This window comes from Salvia miltiorrhiza, chromosome 1, assembly GCF_028751815.1.
Source record: "Salvia miltiorrhiza cultivar Shanhuang (shh) chromosome 1, IMPLAD_Smil_shh, whole genome shotgun sequence".
Lineage (NCBI taxonomy): Eukaryota > Viridiplantae > Streptophyta > Magnoliopsida > Lamiales > Lamiaceae > Salvia > Salvia miltiorrhiza.
This window is the reverse complement of record NC_080387.1, coordinates 47,263,165-47,280,510: the sequence shown is the minus strand read 5'-3', so window position 1 is coordinate 47,280,510 and position 17,346 is coordinate 47,263,165. Positions and strand designations below refer to the sequence as shown.

General features: G+C 37.4%; 2 protein-coding genes across 10 annotated transcripts; one reads left to right on the top strand and one right to left on the bottom strand.

Annotated features, from left to right (window-relative positions):
- The first annotated feature begins 260 nt into the window (after positions 1-260).
- LOC130987758 (40S ribosomal protein S29) lies at positions 261-1,920 on the top strand. 3 transcript variants are annotated; one of them, XM_057911434.1, is made up of 3 exons: positions 261-499; positions 576-675; positions 1,730-1,920. In XM_057911434.1, the coding sequence occupies exons 1-3, from the start codon at positions 438-440 to the stop codon at positions 1,736-1,738; spliced, it is 171 nt and encodes a 56-aa protein (XP_057767417.1). In that variant the 5' UTR covers positions 261-437; the 3' UTR covers positions 1,739-1,920. The 3 variants fall into 3 exon arrangements, 2 of the variants coding, with proteins under 2 accessions (XP_057767417.1, XP_057767404.1); XR_009089847.1 differs by having other exon boundaries at positions 314-499; positions 576-1,058; positions 1,104-1,920; XM_057911421.1 differs by having other exon boundaries at positions 314-499; positions 576-1,920.
- Positions 1,921-2,656: 736 nt separating this feature from the next.
- Positions 2,657-8,095, bottom strand: LOC130987736 (pentatricopeptide repeat-containing protein At1g71210, mitochondrial). Of its 7 annotated transcripts, none has more exons than XR_009089845.1 (5): positions 7,944-8,095; positions 5,155-7,856; positions 4,876-5,032; positions 3,484-3,879; positions 2,657-3,185 (listed from the first exon to the last, which is right to left on the bottom strand). XR_009089845.1 is itself a non-coding variant. In XM_057911408.1 (2 exons), the coding sequence occupies exon 2, from the start codon at positions 7,852-7,854 to the stop codon at positions 5,221-5,223; it is 2,634 nt and encodes an 877-aa protein (XP_057767391.1). In that variant the 5' UTR covers positions 7,855-7,856; positions 7,944-8,095; the 3' UTR covers positions 5,027-5,220. The 7 variants fall into 7 exon arrangements, 1 of the variants encoding a protein (XP_057767391.1); XR_009089841.1 differs by having other exon boundaries at positions 3,484-3,770; XR_009089842.1 differs by having other exon boundaries at positions 3,484-3,770; positions 4,890-5,032.
- Between the last annotated feature and the right edge of the window lie 9,251 nt (positions 8,096-17,346).

Below are 17,346 nucleotides of genomic sequence, written 5' to 3'. Positions count from 1 at the left end.
AATTATTTTAAAATTAAGTTTAAAAAAGATAGAAGATAAATAATTGTTTTAAGTTTTAATTTATAAATAAATAGTATAATTTTTACATTTTAAATTTAATATTCACATAAAATAAAATTAAAGCCCGTATATTCATCTCTAAAAATTGTTTTTAACTTGATTTTAGATTGAAAGTTATTTTTTTAAATATATATAGATATAAGTAATTTTTACTCCATTAGTTTAATTAATTTTTTGCAACACATATTGAGGTTTGAGGTTAACGATATGATATAGATTTATTTTTGTGGCCCAATATACCGAAGCAGTCCAGTAGTCCACGAAGCTTATAATCAGCGCTTATAAGTTTCTGTGTGTCTTCGCCTCCACCAAGCTAGGGTTTCATTATATCATCGGCGCCTCTTCTCCAAAGCTCTAGATTTTCGGAGAGACGAAAGATGGGTCACTCTAACATCTGGAACTCGCATCCCAAGAGCTACGGCCCTGGCTCACGCACTTGGTCCGTTCAATTTGCGTTTTAATTTCCTTTTGTTCGATTTTGCTAAATCCCTAACCCTTTTCTTGTTGTGATGCAGCCGGGTTTGCGGAAACCCGCATGGAATTATTCGCAAGTATGGTCTCATGTGTTGCAGGCAGTGCTTCCGCAGCAACGCCAAGGAGATTGGCTTCATCAAGGTCGCTTTTTTACCTATTTTCCCCCCGTTTTTTTGGTTTAGTATTAAGTTTCTGAAATTAATATTCAGCTTTCATTATTTTTTTTTTATTTCTTGTTGATTCCATTGTTAATATGTTATATCCGTGTCTTATGGTTTCTTAATGCCGAGATTTTGCAATTGGTTTATCGATTTTCGGTTTGAGCGTCTCCTGTTTTAAAGTTATATTACGTTCGTAGATTTTGATTTGAATAGGTTGTTTAGATTTGTGGATTTAAGAGATGGTCATTCTATGACGATTGTCAATATTCGACTAAGAAAGAGTCTTTGGGTAGCTGTTTGCTCCTCTAATATCATGCGTCTTTGCTTCTAATCATTTGCTCATATCCACATATTTAATTTTTGGTGGTGAAAGTTTGCCCATCTACCTAAAATTGATTGAAGTTGTAGCGTTTTCACATAACACTTAACATCATAATTTGATTAACATGCCGAAGTTTGTCAATGCTGATGCATGTTTTCATGATATTAGTTTATATTTCAGGTGTTATGGTATTGTAATTGCTCAGGTTTCCTGTATATATTGTTGGAGATAGTGGCATGCTACTTATTGGTTAAGCTTTCATTTGTCTAAATGTTGCTGTTACAACTATACTATCGTAGTGATACGTAGTTTAACTAATATAAACTTAGTGCTCGTTTGGTTCAAGTAGATGAATGGAAAGGGAATGAAATCAAATAAAGGACTGGAATAGTGACAATAACCATTATTTTTATTGAGTGTTTGGTTTAACAATGGAAAGCAATCATTAATAAGGGATTCCCTTTCTTTTGTTTCCCCTTTCTTTTGAGGGGTAACAAATTGGGTGATTGGGTTATCCTCAAGTAAGGGTAATGATTATCTCATTACTCAAACCAAACAATAAGTAATGGATTCAATTACTTGATTTCCTTTCCAATCTCTAAAAACACCCAACACAACGTGGGCTTAAGAGTGTTTCTAACTGTGTTGTGTTGTAAGTCGCATATATGTGGTATGATACGTGCCAACACTGACACACTTTCTCCTTATGCAGTACCGTTGATGATGCATGGATGTTGAGAGGGCTTGAAGCGAAATTGGATGAATTAGGAACTTGTTTGTTTAAGATAAACATGGATTCTTCAAATTTTGGTTTTTGCTATAGTTGAATTTCTTGCAGACTATTCTGTTGCTATGTTAACGATAACTTATCACTTTTTATAGGACGTGCAGTCTTTATCTTTATCGTCTTGTTTACAAGGCAGTAGATATTTATGTGAGATTGCTTGTTTCTTGATGCTAAAAATAATTGGATGTTTTAAATGAGACGAGCTCTTAATGGAAAGCAACGTAACTTAAAATATTTTATTTTGTGGAAGTGTTAATAGACAATTGATGTGGCGGTAGAAGTATTGAATTTTCAGATTCTCTCCAACAAAAAATAGTTCTAGATGAGCATGATATGAGTTATAATAAAAATAGTTTAGTGCACTAATTCAGAAAAAAATGGTTTAGTGCATTATAATTGGAGAAAGTGTTTGAACATGGAAAGGGATTAATCTCCTGTAAAAATATTGAAATTATAGTACATTATTCATCAATTCTGTGGTTATCTATTTCTTTAACTTACTAATTCTATTTTAATCTTTTTAACTTTGCGGCATTAAACGCCAGCACATACACAATGTATATCTACACACTTATTTTTTGGGGACGAATTAGTACGTCAATATATCTTCCTGAGGCACGCCCCAGTACAATTACAATTCGGTACAAGTTAAAAATGTTAGAATAGAAATCTCTGAAAAATAAAACTATATGATAAATCATCGATCCTTATAATTATGACATTCTAAAAGTAAGAATTTTGCAAAATCAGAAGAAAAAAAAATTATTACTTGCAAAAAAACAGCTCTATAGATGTATAACTCAACTAATTACTTATTGTTGTACTAAAATTCGTGTTATCCACACTGGTGAGGAAGTATGAATTTACCCATACATGTCGGCTTTCATCCCTGAACACTTTTTTTTTTAATAATTCCTGGATCTTAGATTAAAACCAATGAGAGAAATTGTTACAGGTCAAATAAATAATAAACATTAATTTATGTTGAGCTCAAACAAGACAATACATGAATGGCGTAACAAAATAGAAAGCACGTAAAAAATCCTCTTTCACTGATTAATGTGAGCGTCCTCGTTCCCTTTGGCTGATTAAAGGTTCCTCCCAAGATTAAGAACCCTAAAACATCCCAACGCAGTCCACAACAGTTTACGCAAGATACTATCAACAGCCACCATATAGCGATCCCAACAATGCCGTTCTAAGCTGAGGAGGGCGTAAGAGAGGGCGAAATCGATCTCCTTCTTTTACTTGTGTTCCCCAGGCATCAAAACTTCCTCTACGCCTCCAGTCTTGAGATATCATCTCATGTCGAAAAGTGAGAGTCCATGAACAATGCATTCTGCCGGAGAAGACAAAAGCACAACCACCACCATCAAGCCAACTGCCAAAACAGCAAAAGAAGCAGACAGAAAGCCATCAATGAGCCTTCCTTATACAAAATCTTCAGGTAAACTTCTCCAGTAGTCAGTCATGAGGAAAGACGAGTCAGGACAGCAATACAGCACATACACCATGCATATTCAGGGGTGACAGTAAAATGATGCAAAACAGAGAGTTGGAGAAACGAATTATTCTTGAGGACACGAACCAAGTGAAGGATCTTGATAAGACATTGATGCCATCTTAACATTAAACATAATTGGTGGATGAGATTATAATTGACAATGGAGAGAATTTACCTCCTTGCTGATCTGCTGGGGTTTTTACCGCTTATAAACTCCATCTCAACTATGAAATAATGCCGAATCCAATGAAACTGGAGTTTCTTTGTATCTTTTACCTGCAGAGACTTCTTTTGTAACGGAACAGCAACGACTTAAGCAGATTCAAGAGCATCACTTATATTGCGAATGTGCCTTTTGCCCTTTCCTTCTTATATAGCACAATGGTCGATCTGTAAAACACTCCATAGCCCCCATGCTGATGAACTTCTCAATAGCTGTGCTGGCTCCTTATTAGTGCTAATCTAAACAAATAAGGCAAATCCTCCGTCATAAGCATAAATTAATGGAATACCTGATGACTGCCAGCAGTGGGACATGAATAAAATATGGAGAGAGTTGTTCTACCAAAAGCTGATAAGAAAAAAACATTTAACTATTATGACAGTTTATTATGCCATTGGATTTTAATAATTAGTTGAACTATCATATTTAACCATGAACTCAAACAGTTAGGGGACGTTATGTTTGGTGGATGGGATAGATAAGATTGATAGGAATAGACGATGATTAAATAATCCACCCAAAAGGGTGATAAATAATCATCCAATTGGATTATTAGAGTGCTGGCCGAGTGATTAAATAATCATCACGAGCCGAATCATGGAACCCAAACACTTGATTAAGTTGGATTATCTTATCGATCATGCTTTATCACTCAAACCAACTGCCTCCTTAGGGTCCCAGGTTGCTATATCAATACTTTGGAAAATCAAATGAAAATTTGAACTCTTAAAAACTAGATTATGTTCTGCAGAACTTCTCTAGTAAGATGGAATAATATAAGTTCTCTGGGGAAGGTTGAAGAAGTTGTTTAGCCATATGTATAAAAGCTTTGCTTTCCCCTCAAATAAAAAAGAATTGAATCTTCTCAATGCTAGAAAACTGCAAGGTTTCAAGCATGAGAATCAATGTAGAAAATAGGAAGCGCAAAATAAGACTATTTCACTATGTCCTAGCCCAAGCAGTAAGGCTCCACGTGGAAAATGCTGACGGCTAACACAAACCTGGGAAATCTGCTGGGAACTCCAAGTAATATATCACATTCATAAAAATGGAGAAATACTTTCACAAGCAGCTCCAACTCTACATGTACTAACCACTTTATCATAAATACGACATCTCTATACTTCTTTCAAACATAGACCACTTGAAAATACTGAACTGAGCTGTTAGGTGCAAATTTTATTTGTTAGCCATCCCGGTTCCAATTGAATCTGATTCTTTAACTTCTCCACTGGAGAATTACAAAGGAGAGTTTCGCAAGCTTATCAAGTATCCCCTTCTTTACCCTGAAAGAATAACCTTTATAACACACACATCATCTCCATACCATAATGACATAATTACCAATTAGTACTGACACTCAAGAATCTTCATCTTCAAGCAAAGCAAATTCAGGATCCCCTAGAAGTCTAATGACCGCCACTATTAAGAGATCTGAGGAAGCGGACAGGGGGTGGGGGTAGCAAGTTTGACGAGTCCAGGCGCATTATGATTCTTTTTCCTAAAAAATTATGAAGTAGCACATATATATGAGAAGTATAGAGTGTATTTTGCGGAATAACAGAAAAAGTAGCACAGCCACAAGTAAAATAGGTAACAAAAGCAAGAATATAAACAACTTACTTGGCTGTATTGAAGGTACTGTCTGTTATAGAACACTCTACGTGACAAACAAGGTTCATCTTCTATTCATTCAATACGTCTTCGGGGTAGCCAGTTGGGACTGAACCCCTGAAGGAGCATCTCATCTAACCATTTTCTAGCTTCTGCATCCCGACCTTGTCTGGCTAAACCATGGATAATTATATCGTAAGTCCATCTATTTGGTTTATATCCTTTTTTTCGCAGCCGATGGACTAAATTACTAGCAGATTCCCTTGTTTTCGCGATCAATCTTCTTAACATCATATTATAGGTATAAAGGTCAATTTGGAAGCATTGTTGGATTAGTGTTTCAATATCCTCATCTAAATAAATTCCTTCAATACTACCAGAAAATATGCCAATCAGGTGACCCAACATCCAACTTGCACTTGTGAGTTTTTTGTTCTCACTTGAAAAAACCCAAGCATCATATAATGACCTACTTCTCAACGAATGCAACAAAAACACATTGCCAATAAAGGATGAAATTTGACGACCAATTTTAGTCATATCATCGAGAAGATCTATAGCATCATCATACTGCCCCAAATCACAGTACAACTTGATAAGTTCCTCATAACATTGGAGAGATGGAGTTACCATGGCTCCATGCATATTCTCCAATACCTTTAATGCATAATCCAGTTCTCTAACTCTGCAAAGACCAACAATCATGGCATTCCACAGTTTTCTACTTCGCCATTTAAGGGACAAGTCGCAGAACAGCAACAAAGCTTCGGGAACTTTTCTGTTTTTTAAATAACTCTGCAATAACAGGATGCTAGCATTCAAATTAAGTCGAAGACCATCTGTTTGCATCATCTCAAGTAGCTGCACAGCCAGGTCAGGCCTACCTGCATGTCCAGCCCCATCAATGAAGATCGTGTAAATGTCAATCCTGGAAAACACACCGCGATGCAACTGCATTTCAAGCAATCCAAAGAATCGAGTTTCTGGGTTATCCATTTTTAATAGGCAGCAAATGACTCCTCTATACAATTTCTTGTTTGGCCGATAATTGCTTTCTTGCATCTCAATGAGTAATCTAACCGCTATATCTCCTCTGTCTGACCTGGTAAATCCGTCGATCATGCTACAGTAAGCAAACTTCCGGGATGACTTATCTAATCCGGTAAGCAGGTCGTGTAACATGTATGCTTCTTCAACTCTGCTAGCCCTACAAAAAGCTGATATAAACTTGTCGTATTCAAAGTTACGGGGCACGATTTTATTTTCCAAGAGGAACATAACCAACTCCTTCATCTTACTAAACTTGCCTTCTCTGCAGAGGGCATCAGTAACGATGGACAAGGTCCTTGCCCCAGGGAAATAACCCTGTTTCAAGGAGTTTTGCAAGACATTATATGATTCCATAACACTAGCTTCCCCCAACAGTGTATTTAACAGATAATTATAAGCCATACGGTTAACAGAGAGGCCAAACTCTGCCTTAGAGTTATACAACCCCATTGCAACGTCCAACAATCCTGCTTTACATAGAAAGCACAAGACAGCATTCATGGTGACATCATTAGGTACCACCCCCCTATTGGTCATCTCCACCAACAAATCATACACCTCTTCAAGCCTATTCTCCTTCAAAAGCCTGCAAATCAGCATATTGAAATGAAAGACATCTGGGAGATAATCATCAACCACCTTCTTATCCTTGAAAAACTCTAATGCATCATCTGTCTTCCCAACCTTGACAAGCTCGCTCATCCACGAACTATATAAATGCCCCTTCATATCCACTCCCATCGATTTGAACTCCTCTATCAACACAAAAGCCCTCTCAAATTGATTGTTCTTACACAATGCGGATATAAAGGTAGACATTGCATACCTATTCAATTTTTTCCCATCATCAGCCTTCATCAGATCACGCAGATACTCCTCCGCACGTTCTAACTGATTCTGCTTACAGTAACTCTTTAACATAACCGCATGCATGGAACTGTCCTCGCACCCCCGTGTTCTGGCCTCCCTCGCCAAACTCTCCACAAAATCATAATGACCATTATCAACCAGGGCATTCAGCAGCACATTATAGGCCATGCGGTCCAAATCATGCCCCAAAAACCGCATTTTACCAAACACAATGAGCGCAGTCTCGCACTGCCCTGCTAAAGAATAACCAATTACCAATATATTATGATACAATTTCTTACTGTTATCAGCGTGCTTCCCATAGTCCTGCAAAAAATCCAGCATTAAGCTGGTTAGCTTCGCCTTCGAAATGATTCGGAAAATGGAGCAGAACGTCGCTCTCGTGTGGAAGAAATTCGGCTGTCGACCCGCCCAATCGAAGAACTTCAAGCTGGTGAGAACATCCTTCTTGTTATATCTCAAAACGTCGAGAACTAGTTCCTCCGTCAGGCGGAGGTTGAAGCGGGAGAGGTCCGCGTCGGCGGCGGCGCCCTCCTGAGCGCGTAGGGCTTCCAAGATGCTATCGTAAAGTGGGATTTTCCGCGACATGAACCATTCTCTGAAGTAATAGGCGAGGTCGGATTGCTGTGTCTTGGCGACGGATCGATAGGTACTGGACGAAGGAGACAAAGAGGGAAGATGAACAGGAAGGTCTGCGGCGACGGATGATAGAGCCGCCGTGGTTGTGGCGGAGGCGGGAGCGGGGTGGATAAGGGATCTGGATTGCCTTGCATATCTGAGCGTCAGCATCCCTGTTAGATTAGTCAAGAAATTAGTAATGAGATTAACGGGATAATGGAATTTTCGTGGGAACGGAAGCCATGGGAATGAATAATTACCTTCCTCGTCGGAGAATGATGGCGGCGGCGGCGGCGGCCGAGGGATTGAGTAGAGAGCTACACGGAGAAGAGTGGAGGTTTAGTGAGAAACGTTGTTTTCTTTTCCTCCGTTTATTTTTTCCTTTTTGTTCCCCCTAATTTTGTCATTCATATTAAAGGATATATCATTATTTATCCCTTTGTACAAGGGTTTTAACGAAAAGGTCCATTTATTAACATACGTGTGAAAAAAGATACTCAAACCGTCAAACGTATAAAAATTGGACTATTTGTAAATCTTATGACATCCAACTTTTCACGTATAATACTAATGTCTATTATTAAATTGCATTTTATTAAAAAAATATATAAATAATCCTTGAAAGGCCGAGTCTCAATAAAACCTCCTTAAAAAAAACCTAGTAGGAAAAACTTTAAAGGAGAAAAATAGTACCGCCTTAGGGAAAAGGAAAAAGAGACAACAACCCCGACCTTTGGACAAATCATCACCCGGTGAAAGAAGCACAGTAATAGAAAATAGTGAGAAATGAGCTTCGGCCCGACCATCACCCCATGACCATAATTGTGCAAAAGAAGGAATAAGCAACAAAACAACACCAAGCAAAAAAAAAAAAAAAGCCACCTCCCAGAAGCAGTGGCCGTCCAACCAAATCAACCAACAAATAGCAACAAGCCCGTGAATTCAAAGGAGCCCAATATTCAGAATCCGCCGAAGTCTAGCATCGATCGATCGCTCGCTGGGCTGCGACAGTCGACAGAATAGCAACGGATAACCAGAAGGCACGAAACCAATAAAGCCCGATTGAGAAGAACCCAAGTTCCAGGGTACCGAAAACTTGAAAAAGATTTAGCTCGACGCTCTTACCAAACATCAATAGCAACCGAACCCCCAGAAAAGCATCGATCACCAAAAGAACATTGCACCCGCCAATTGCTTGACCAAACGCTGTAACCACCATCAGTTCTCAACGATAGCTGCACTTTCAACCCAAAAATCTCATATGCCAGTTTGGCGCATATAACTATGTGTAGTCATGTCAGCTCCAACTAGAGGTGGCCAAAAAAATCGGAACCGGAAAATCGGACCGTCCGGGACGGTTCTGGAATCGAAACCGTGCTCGGCCGGTTCGGTTACGGTTCGAATTTCTCAAACCGTCGGTTCCCGGTTCTGAACCGTGAAACCAGGAACCGGGATGAAACCATGCCTGAACCGCCTTGGAACTGTGAACCGAAGGTTCCACGGTTAGAACCGTGGAACCGTGGTCTTTATGCTTATTAAAAGTAATTATTGTCTTATAATAAGTAATTAATCACATGAAGAAATGTAATATTTCAAAATTATTACTTTTTTCACGAAAATTGTTATTTTTAGTCACGAAAACTTGTAATTTTAATGATTTGGTCAAGTAATTATAGTCGTAAGAAAAAAAATAATCATTGATATGAATAAAGGTAATATTTTTTAAAAATGAAAAAAAAATAGAAAAAGAGTAATTATTGACTTAATAAAAATTAATTATTCATATGAAGAAATGTAATATTTCAAAATTATTAGTATTTTTTTTTTCACGATAATTGTTATTTTTACTCATGAAAACTTGTAATTTTAGTTACTTGGTCAAATAATTATTGTCGTAAGAAAAAAATAACAATTGATATGAATAAGTATAATATTTTTAGAAAATATGAAATAATTGGAAAAAAAGAAAAAAATATAAAAAATGTGAAAATAAAAAATTAACGAAAAAAAAAGAAAATAAAGAAAATTCTTTACTAAAGTAATTATTATTATAAAAAAAAGTAACTATTAATATGATGCAAGGTAATCTATAAAAAATATTACTACATTTTTTCATATTGATAGTTATTTTTTATCATAATAATAATTACTTTGAAATAAATAAAATAAAATAAATATTATAAAAAAAGGAGAATAGAAATTAAAAGAAATGAAATAGAAAAAAATGAAAAAGAAATAGCAAAAAATGAAAACAACAAAGAAAAAAAAAAGGAAAATTTTTGAAAAATCAAACAGCAAAACATAGAAAAAAAAAACGAAAACAACTTAAAAGTGCTTCTAACAGGTTTCGAACCCACATTTGAGGATAAGAGAAGGACTTCATGTCCAATTCCAAATCCGTGAGGCGTGAGCTGCCACTTCTACATGCGTAGAAATGTGTGTCTTTTTTTCTCACTTTTGCAGGTCCTCTTGTTGCATGCATGGCAATTGCAGGTGTTGCAAAATTTGAACACTTTTTTTGGCCACCTCTATTTACATGTACATAGCACGTATAGTACATATATATATAGGGTTAGGTTCAATGAAAAAGGCCTAAATGTAAGAAAGAAGAAAGAAGTAATCTCATCCGTTGATCTTATCTAATCTAACGGACATGATTTATTCACGCCATGTTCAACAGATTTTTTCGTTGAACATTCGTGAACATATACAATATTTTTGGGGGTTCTGGGTTTCGACCCCCCATATGTTCAACGAAAAAATCCGTTGAACATGGCGTGAATAAATCATGTCCGTTAGATTAGATAAGATCAACGGATTAGATTACTTCTCTCTTCTTTCTTATATTTAGGCCTTCTTCGTTGAACTTTAGCCTATATATATATATATATATATATATATATATATGAGAAATATTATGCTACATACCTTATGTGAGCACCACTCATATTTAGCTCTCGTTAGCGTTATCTTTTTTTTTTTAGGCATTTATTTTTATTCTAATACTTCATATATTGTTATTGAGATCATTAATTTTATAAATTACATAAAAATCAAAGTTCGATTTGTTCATATTCCCTTTAACTTCGAATAATTAATAAAAGAATAAATTAGACTTTGATTTTTATGTAATTTATAAAATTAATTATCTCAATAACAATATATGAAGTACTAGAATAAAAGTAAATGCCTAAAACAAAAAGGATAACGCTAACGAGATCTAAACATGAATGGTGCTCACGTAAGGTGCTCACATAAGGTATGTAGCATATCATTTTATTTTAATAACTAAATATATTATAGCATATAAATCTGCATGAACTTACGTGGATTCATTTTAACAATTTAGCTAAGCAAACCTATCAATCTATTAAAGTGACTCATCCAGCCTATAGTTAGATATTTTAATATTGTTGAGCTAGTATAAATAGCGGTGAGCTGAGTGTTATTTTCGGCCACTCAACACCAAACATCTAAGATTAAAAACAAGAACCACCCTTATTTTAAGAATTATGAACCAGTAAAAATGCATGAATTTTATGTATAACACGTATGAATAAACTGTATAAAGGTACGAATTGCGAAAAATAATTTTTTGCTACCTTTGAGATTCGAACTCAGGACCATGAATTTATCCAACAAGGTAATGAATCAACCGTAGATCTTGATGATCTAAGGGCTGAAAATGGTTCATAATTTATATTTTAAGAAGCGTTCTTATTTTAGCATTCCCCTATATATATATAAATGATTTTCAGCCCTTAGATCATCAAGATCTACGGTTGATTCGTAACCTTGTTGGATGAATTCGTGGTCCTGAGTTTGAATCCCAAAGGTAACAAAAATTTATTTTTCGCAATTCGTAACCATGTTGGATGAATTCGTAACTCTGTTGGATAAAATTCGTACATTAAAAAACGTTTATATTTATATTTATATTTTAAGAAGTGTTTTCACTGTAGCCCTCCCCTATATATATATATATATATATATATATATATATATATATGTATATATATATATATATATATGGCACTTTATGTTGTGTGAGGATTGGATCGAATAGGAGAATTTCGATAAACTAATAGAGCGTCATAAAATTAAGGTGGGTTATATTTTCCAAAGTATATTTGAGTTATTAAATAAGTTCTGATGTTGTTTAAATTTAAATGTGGTATGTCCATGAAATGTTTTCACGTTCTCCAACTGTTTAATGCTCTTATATTAACAATTGTGGCCTTTAATGGGTATAACACACCTATTAAAAGTTGTGCGCACGGTCTTAATGTAGTGGATTGATCCCCACGAGCCTTATAGACGAAATGAGGATTTTGGGTTCGCCCTTAATCCGACTAGATGGTGTAGCTGACGTTGGTTCGTCCCGGGGTCCCATCTAGTTAATGAATGAATGAATGAATGAATGAATGAATGAATGAATGAATTGTTTACTTCTCAGGGGTCGCCCAGGGATTACGAATGAAAAGGATAAGGGTAACAGTGGTGCTACGGTATGACGCGCGCAAATGAATGAAAATGATTTGTGATTATAGAAGTTTATTTTTAAAACCTTCTATAATTCACGTATATGCATGGACTATCACATGGAAATGATAATTTCAAAAATACACGACCCACTAGGTACACTAGTACTCAGCCTACAAATCTTTTCATGTTGCTGAATTGAAATTTTATTGAGAGAAAAAGAAAAACGAAAAACAGAAAAACAAGAAAAAAAGTCAAAGAAAAAACCTTTGAAGGCACATCAGACGCAACAAAAACGGGCTTTGAAAAACATAACTGACAATTAAAAAGCCAAGAGCATCAAAATTAGTCAGAATCCATGATGTCCCCCCAACGTTGAGAAGAGACCGCTGACATCGCAAGACCGGCTGCATCCCCGGGATCGAAGATTGTAAAAGCGGTAAGATGAAGACCATTGGCCGTGGCTTCTTGGATCTTACTCTGGAAAATAGATAAATCCGAAGGCGGACTAACAGTGGAGCTCTGAATAGCAGGATGTCGTAGCCGGTGCTTTATAGAGGTATCAGAAACTCCCTTCTTCCCGGATTTTTTGGTAGCGCCCTTAGGACGCCCTCGGCCGCGCTTGCCGTCTGTCGAAAGAGCGTTATTGAGTTCAACCATAACCGGCGTATCCATTGGGCGATCATGATCAATAGGCAAAGAAGAACCATGCCCAGCAGTTGTTTGGGAAAATTCCACAATGGAATTGTCATGATATTGTGTAGAAACAGAGGTGGAAGATGCGCTCGGGGTGTGGCCGCTGGTTGGACTGATAGCCTGCTTTGGTTGCTGCCCGTGCTGAAAAACAACCCCGTCTCTGCTCAGCTCATTGTGAACATCAACTGTTTGAGAAAAAGTCCCAACCAGATTAGTTTGCCCAGCAGGTGCAGCGGGCTCCCCTGCTCTCTTGTTTCCCAAATTGGTAACGGCACCAACAAATTGTGGCTCCATCATCGAGCTCTTCCTGGTGTGAGTTGCCTCATTTTCAGCCGCCAAAACTTCCGTGAGTTGCTCCTCTTCATCCGACGCCTCCTCATCCTCCAAGATTTCAATATCGTTGTTATGAGCATTGGCTTCATAAGGGCTCGAAGAACCAGCCATCGTATCATTTTTAAGAACAGTCGACCCCTCCTCCACGTTCTTATGAGGACTCATATCGGCATTCTTCTTGTCCTGACACAGGCTCGTATCAGCCGTCTCTAACCGACCAACCTTCTCATCAAATTGGCTCCTAGATGGATCATTCACAGAGGCATGGTCAATGCTCTGTTCAATCATGTTATTGCCCTCAGTATTCTGCTCCTTGGCAGTATAATTAACGTCAACAATCCCCTCATTACATTGGTCTTCCAACTGCTCGTCTGGCAAAGCATCGAAAGAATTCATCGTGTTAACAACTTCCAGCTTCTCCGTCCGCTTCCAGCTCGGATGCGGTTTCACGAATTTCCCTATTTTATGCAGCTTCATAGTACCCTCCTCAGCTCCTTTTTTTTCACTATTTATCGCCATCTCATTCTTCCCCAAAGCATTTTGCCGACAATTATTTGAAGAGTGACCCACTTTCCTGCAAACACCACAATAGTATGGCAAGTTTTCATAAACAAACTCAATCTCAAAAGAAGAGGAACCTCTGTTAACAGTCAGGTTATAAATAATATCTTTTGTGACATCCATCTCAATGAGAACCCTTGCGAAATGGCCCACCGCGCCCAGGAAGGTCGAGCCATCAATTTTGATTGGTGTGCCCACCGAACGAGAAATTCCAATAATGAGATCAGGATGCCACAGCTCGTGTGGGAGATAATAGATACGCAGCCAAACCTGCGAGTGCGAGGCCGTTTCCTTATAGGGATTGAAAAGCGGCGTCCATTCTCGAATCTTCAAGATACCCGACTTTAACTTCCAAAAAGCTTTAGATTTCGCCTGCATCAAATCACTTTCCCCCGAAAATCTAAGCGTAAAGAAGCCTTTACCCAGCGGCACAACTTGCCACGGCGCCGAGACAGCCCAAAAGGCTTGCAATTCATTCTTGATATCATCTGCAAAGCGCGGAGAATCGCCTTTTTGTAACAATAATCGCGCATGGAGCGCAAATTTAAAACGTTGAAGTTGTTGATTGTAGATCTCATCCGGAACGTCAAAATAAGGGCGATTATTCTTCATAAACGGATGTAAGGAACAATAATCCTGTGCCAGGACGTCCGGAGGTTTCGACGAGATTCTCTGCAACTTGGATGCATAAGAAACCTTAGCAAGGCTAGGGTTAGGAGTTTCTTTCGAAATCATCTCCTTCGATGGCTGCCTAGCATGAGTAGGAACAGATTCTTTATTTACGTCTCCGGTGGATGTAACGTCAACAGTAACCTTAGAAGAAGGCTGGTGAGCAGCAATAGCCGGCCTGTTCGGTAAGAAATTGTTGGAGACTGTTGGAAAGTCTTGAAAGGGAACGGAATTGAGCGAAGAGGATGCCATAGCGCAGCCGCCGAAGAACCGACAACGGTCAACGGCGACAGATCGAAAACCCAACAGAGGCGGCTAACGCCAGATCGCGAGGTTGGAGAGTCCTGGAGGAATCGCCGAAGGGACGATGGAGATGGCCGATCTCGAACAGGCGGTGGCGTCGGCGTCGGCCGGGGTGAGGCTGCGGTTCTCTGAATCGCGTGTGGAACCGAAAGAAAGAACCCAGCAGATATCAGCGAGAACCTCGGCCGAGCAGCGGGATAGATCCGATCTATCCGCCCAAGAAAGCTGTAGCCATCGGCGGCCCGCGGCTGAGACACCAGCTGCGTCGGAGATGCTGCAGCAACTGCTACAGTGGCCGCGCAGCTGGGTTCTTTTTTTCCTTCTGCTACAGTAGCTCAAGAGAGAGAGAGCATCGCCCCCTTCTGCTACAAATCTTTTCATGTTAGTAAGATGGTGGAGATGGAAGCAACTGTGACGGGTTAGCTGCAATATTTTGAAATAACTAATATATTAGAAAGTATGTTATATATTTTGAGTATGTAAAATGCTAGTCAAAGATTATATATATAATATATGATATTATTATTTCTTTGCTTACAATTTATTCATTTATTTATTTATCGTTCGATGGAGAGTGCATGTAGTCGGCCCCTCTTGGACGCTTGACCAAATTCCTCATGAATATATTGGTGCTATGACAACCTCATGAGTGAGCTGGTCGGTAAACTCTTTTTGGTGAGCTAGACTCGGTTACCCCATCATTACTACTCTATTAAAATTGTTATTAAATGTCCGACTGTTTAGCCACACGTATTTGTAGACTAGTTTTAAACCACCAGCATGCTGAGCCAAATTTTCCGACTAGAATATTATTATTATTCCCCTTTCTTTTCCGCTTCTTAAACCAACCCCTAGTCATGTTCCGACATTCGTGCCTTCCTTCGGGAATTGGGGCGTGACAGAATAGCTGCATAAAAAGATACAAAACTCGAATTTATATAAAAAACAATAAAAATGATTCTTCCAAACATATCTTTATAGCAATGGCCAATGGTACTCTTCATAAGTGAAACACTTCTAGTCAGGTATGAACCAAGGTATATGAGATTTTATTGGGCAGAGGCCAATAAGGCCCGCATTAATTACAACTAGCTCCGTCACAAAGAGTTGAGTCATACATTCATAATGGAGTTTTAATTTGAGAGTATAATTGGGCAAAGGATTGCAAAAGGATAAGGGGAAGTGGACTCATGAAGACAAACTTGAGACACAAATCTTATGATAATTGACAATCATAACTCCTCTAAACGCCAACTTGAAGAGGCTATACATGTGGTCGAGGAGACCTAATTCAAACTTTAAACGGTAAAATTGATTATTAGTTTAAGTCCCATTAACGATGTGTGAATTGTATTTTATGTGGATATTGGATTGTATTTATTTGAATAATTGTTTTAGTTTGTAATTTCTAATAATATGATTATTATTTAATTAATTCAATTACAATACTCCCTCTGTCTCGCAAGAGTGTATCACATTTTCCATTTTCATTTGTCCCATAAAAGTATATCACTTCCATTTTGAGACATTACCCCACTTTCTCCTTTTAACCACAACCACTCATTTATGCATAACCCACAACTAATTCAACCATAACCACTCATTTTCACTCAATATTTCATCTACCAATTTTTTTCTTAAAACTCGCACCATCCCTTATGTGATACACTCTTATGGGACAGAGAGAGTATACACATATGTTGTATCTCTAAAAAAAAGAGGCTATACATAAGTCTTTCATGATGTAGTCTCCACATGAGTTTTAAAGGGCTTTGAAGATGTAATGTTTCGATAGTTTATAAGCTGTTAAAGTATTTTGATGATTGAGCTTATAAGTTATAAGAAAATTTGTGAATTTTTAAAAAAATGAAAAAAGATTAAACTAAAAGGATATATATTGAAAATAACAAATAATCCATTAATGTATTTATTTTTGTAAACTGATTGGGGCTTATAAAATTAAAAAAAAGGTTGAAATCGAACAATTTATTTTTTAAAAGAGGTGGTCTCATGTGCACCCGGGTGCAAAATGACACTAACACTTATACTAAATGATACTAAAACTAACACTAACACTATCTTGAAATGACAATAACATTATTTTATTTTACAAATGACACTATCATGTTATATAAATAACAGTACTGTCGTGAAATGACACTGACACTATATTGAAATGACACTAACATTAAATGACACTATCATGTTATCGAAATAACACTGTACATCCGGGTGTACAAGAGAATTTGTGTTTTTAAAAAGTTTGCCAGTTGCTGGGAAGTTAATTTGTCTATGAACCTATTTTGTCAATCACTTATCAAGAACTCATAAATTATATTAAAAGGCTTATAATATCGGCCAAACACTCTCTAACTTGTAAGAGCACCTCCAATGGGGCTCGATTGGACAGTGCGAGCTGCGTGCCAGTGAGCCCCCATGCGCTATGGAGTTTGGTGGCTCGCAAAAGCGAGTCGGCGCATATGATTTTATTAAAGGGGCGTACTATGCACTACCAAAAAAAAATATATATATGTTAAATGTTGTAAGGACTATTTTAGCATAATTTCTTATTATTAAACAAAAAATAGCCGATTGCAAATGGCTCTTTTGTTTTGTTTT